Here is a 1,890-nt window from a genome sequence, read left to right as displayed (position 1 = left end):
GGAGGAAGAGGAAAAAGAAGAAAAGAGAAACTGAAGTAACTTTGGAGACAAATTGGATTAAAAAAAAGTGGTTGTTCGTTCCCTTGGCATCAAGAATATGGCCTGGAAGAGCTCATTTTGGAAGCTATAGTAGAGAAAGAGGGCTAAGATGATCGGGGGCCTTTATCCTCATAAACAGGGGCTTTTCTCATTTATAAGAAGGGTGGCACATGCTTTTAATCCCAGCACTTGGGAGGCAGAGGCAGGTGGATTTCTGAGTTTGAGATCAGCCTGGTCTACAGAGTGAATTCCAGGAAAGCTAGGGCTTTACAGAGAAACCCTGTCTTGAAAAACAAAAACAAAAACAAACAAAAAAGAATTATAATAATAAAGATGAAAATTTTCTTCAAATCTATTTAAAAAATCATATTATATGATATAGCAGTTGGCTCAAAGGAAAAGAAAAACAAACCAATAAACCAACAAAAAAGTCATTCATAGAGAGATTAGTCCCAGTTAGTATTGGTTAGAAATGTAATACCATAATTAATAGCTAATAGTAATAGCCTTTGAATCAAATGTATTCACAAGAAAACTTAATACATAGGAATGAAAGGGGCTTATAATTAAATGTTAATATATTGCTATGTAACAAATTAAAACAGGGCCAACTATCTAAATCCTTTTGATCATGATTCTATAAAACCATATTCGATGGAATTGCTTTATATATCATCTAAACAGTACCTGTGGTAAGATGTCTCTTAGTACACATTCTCCTAAAGTACTCTGCTATATTCTTTAACCACAAGGAGAAATGAGTATAGAAATATAATTAACATAATTATAAGAAGTTGCCTTACCTTTTCACTGATATTCGTAGTGAAATATACAGTATCAGTTCCTGGGATCATAGGCAGCTTGACCCCAAGAGGAAGATCTAGGAGCTGAGCAGCTCCTACCCCTGGAATTGGGGTTTTTTGTGCACCCTATCAAATAAAATCAGAGAATTTGTCTTTTCTTTTGGTAAGTCTTTTGCTTTGACCCAAATCCTCACACAACAAGGATATAAACCCAAGAATCAACGGATAAGGTCCGAAGGGACTCATTCTTTCACAGTCCCTCTCTCCAGCCAGCCTAAGGCTCCCTGCTATAGCAATACAAGAGCTGGCGAGGCGATTACTGCTCCCAGTCCCATAATGTCCAGAGGCCTGGACATCCACACTACCCTGAGGCCACTTCACTCACATCTCCACAATGCTGACTGTCCTCAGCCATGGTACTGGAGGCTGCCTTGTTGGCGGCCACATTGGCGGTCTTGGAGCAGGTGCTCAGGTACAGCTCCATAGCAGCCTGGGCTCAAGTCCTCCCTGGACGTTTCCTGGCTCCCTTCGCCTTGGTCCCTCAGTTCCGAATGACCGGTGCTAGCCCCCTGAGGCCCCACGAGCTTACGTTCCACATGGAACAGTGGAGGTTGCGTAGGAGACAGAGGGCCTCAGATTGGGAAATTCGGCCAAGAGACTCAGACTATGACGACCTCAATCGAAAGTCTGGTTCTCTTGGAAACCCTCCTCCCTCAGACAATCCAAACCAAAAAGAAAAAAAAAAAGATAAAATAAAATAAAATAAAATGAATTTTGTTTGGTAAAGGGATGAGATAAGAGAGTCAAGATAGTTAATATCTCCTTCATTAAAAATCTACAGTGCTTCCCTGCACACTGAGGGCCAGAGGCCTGTCTATTCATCCATATTCTCCAGTGAATACTTTGTACCACCTCATACCCAAGCCCTTAAGTCGTTCCATGTCAGGTCCACATCCCACAAAGAATCCTGCTCCTTCTGACTCCTCCCTCCTCTGGACTTCCCGTTTCCTTTAGTATCTCTTCTGCTCTTCCTGTATCCTCTATTTTA

General features: G+C 41.2%; 1 protein-coding gene across 3 annotated transcripts in view; it reads right to left on the bottom strand.

Moving 5' to 3' along the window:
• Window positions 1-1,456, bottom strand: part of Fsip2 (fibrous sheath interacting protein 2) — a 73,860-nt gene extending 72,404 nt beyond the window's left edge. For all 3 annotated transcript variants that reach the window (XM_031370805.1, XM_031370804.1, XM_031370807.1), the window contains exons 1-2: window positions 1,228-1,456; window positions 843-968 (exon numbers count right to left, since the gene is read on the bottom strand). In XM_031370805.1, coding sequence (XP_031226665.1) covers window positions 843-968; window positions 1,228-1,326 — 225 coding nt within the window. In that variant the 5' untranslated portion in view covers window positions 1,327-1,456. The remainder of the gene's footprint in view (window positions 1-842; window positions 969-1,227) is intronic.
• Window positions 1,457-1,890: the final 434 nt, after the last annotated feature.

This window comes from Mastomys coucha, unplaced genomic scaffold (assembly GCF_008632895.1).
Source record: "Mastomys coucha isolate ucsf_1 unplaced genomic scaffold, UCSF_Mcou_1 pScaffold15, whole genome shotgun sequence".
In the NCBI taxonomy this organism is placed as follows: Eukaryota; Metazoa; Chordata; class Mammalia; order Rodentia; family Muridae; genus Mastomys; species Mastomys coucha.
Note: the sequence above shows the minus strand (reverse complement) of the source record. Positions and strands in the feature narration are given on the sequence as shown.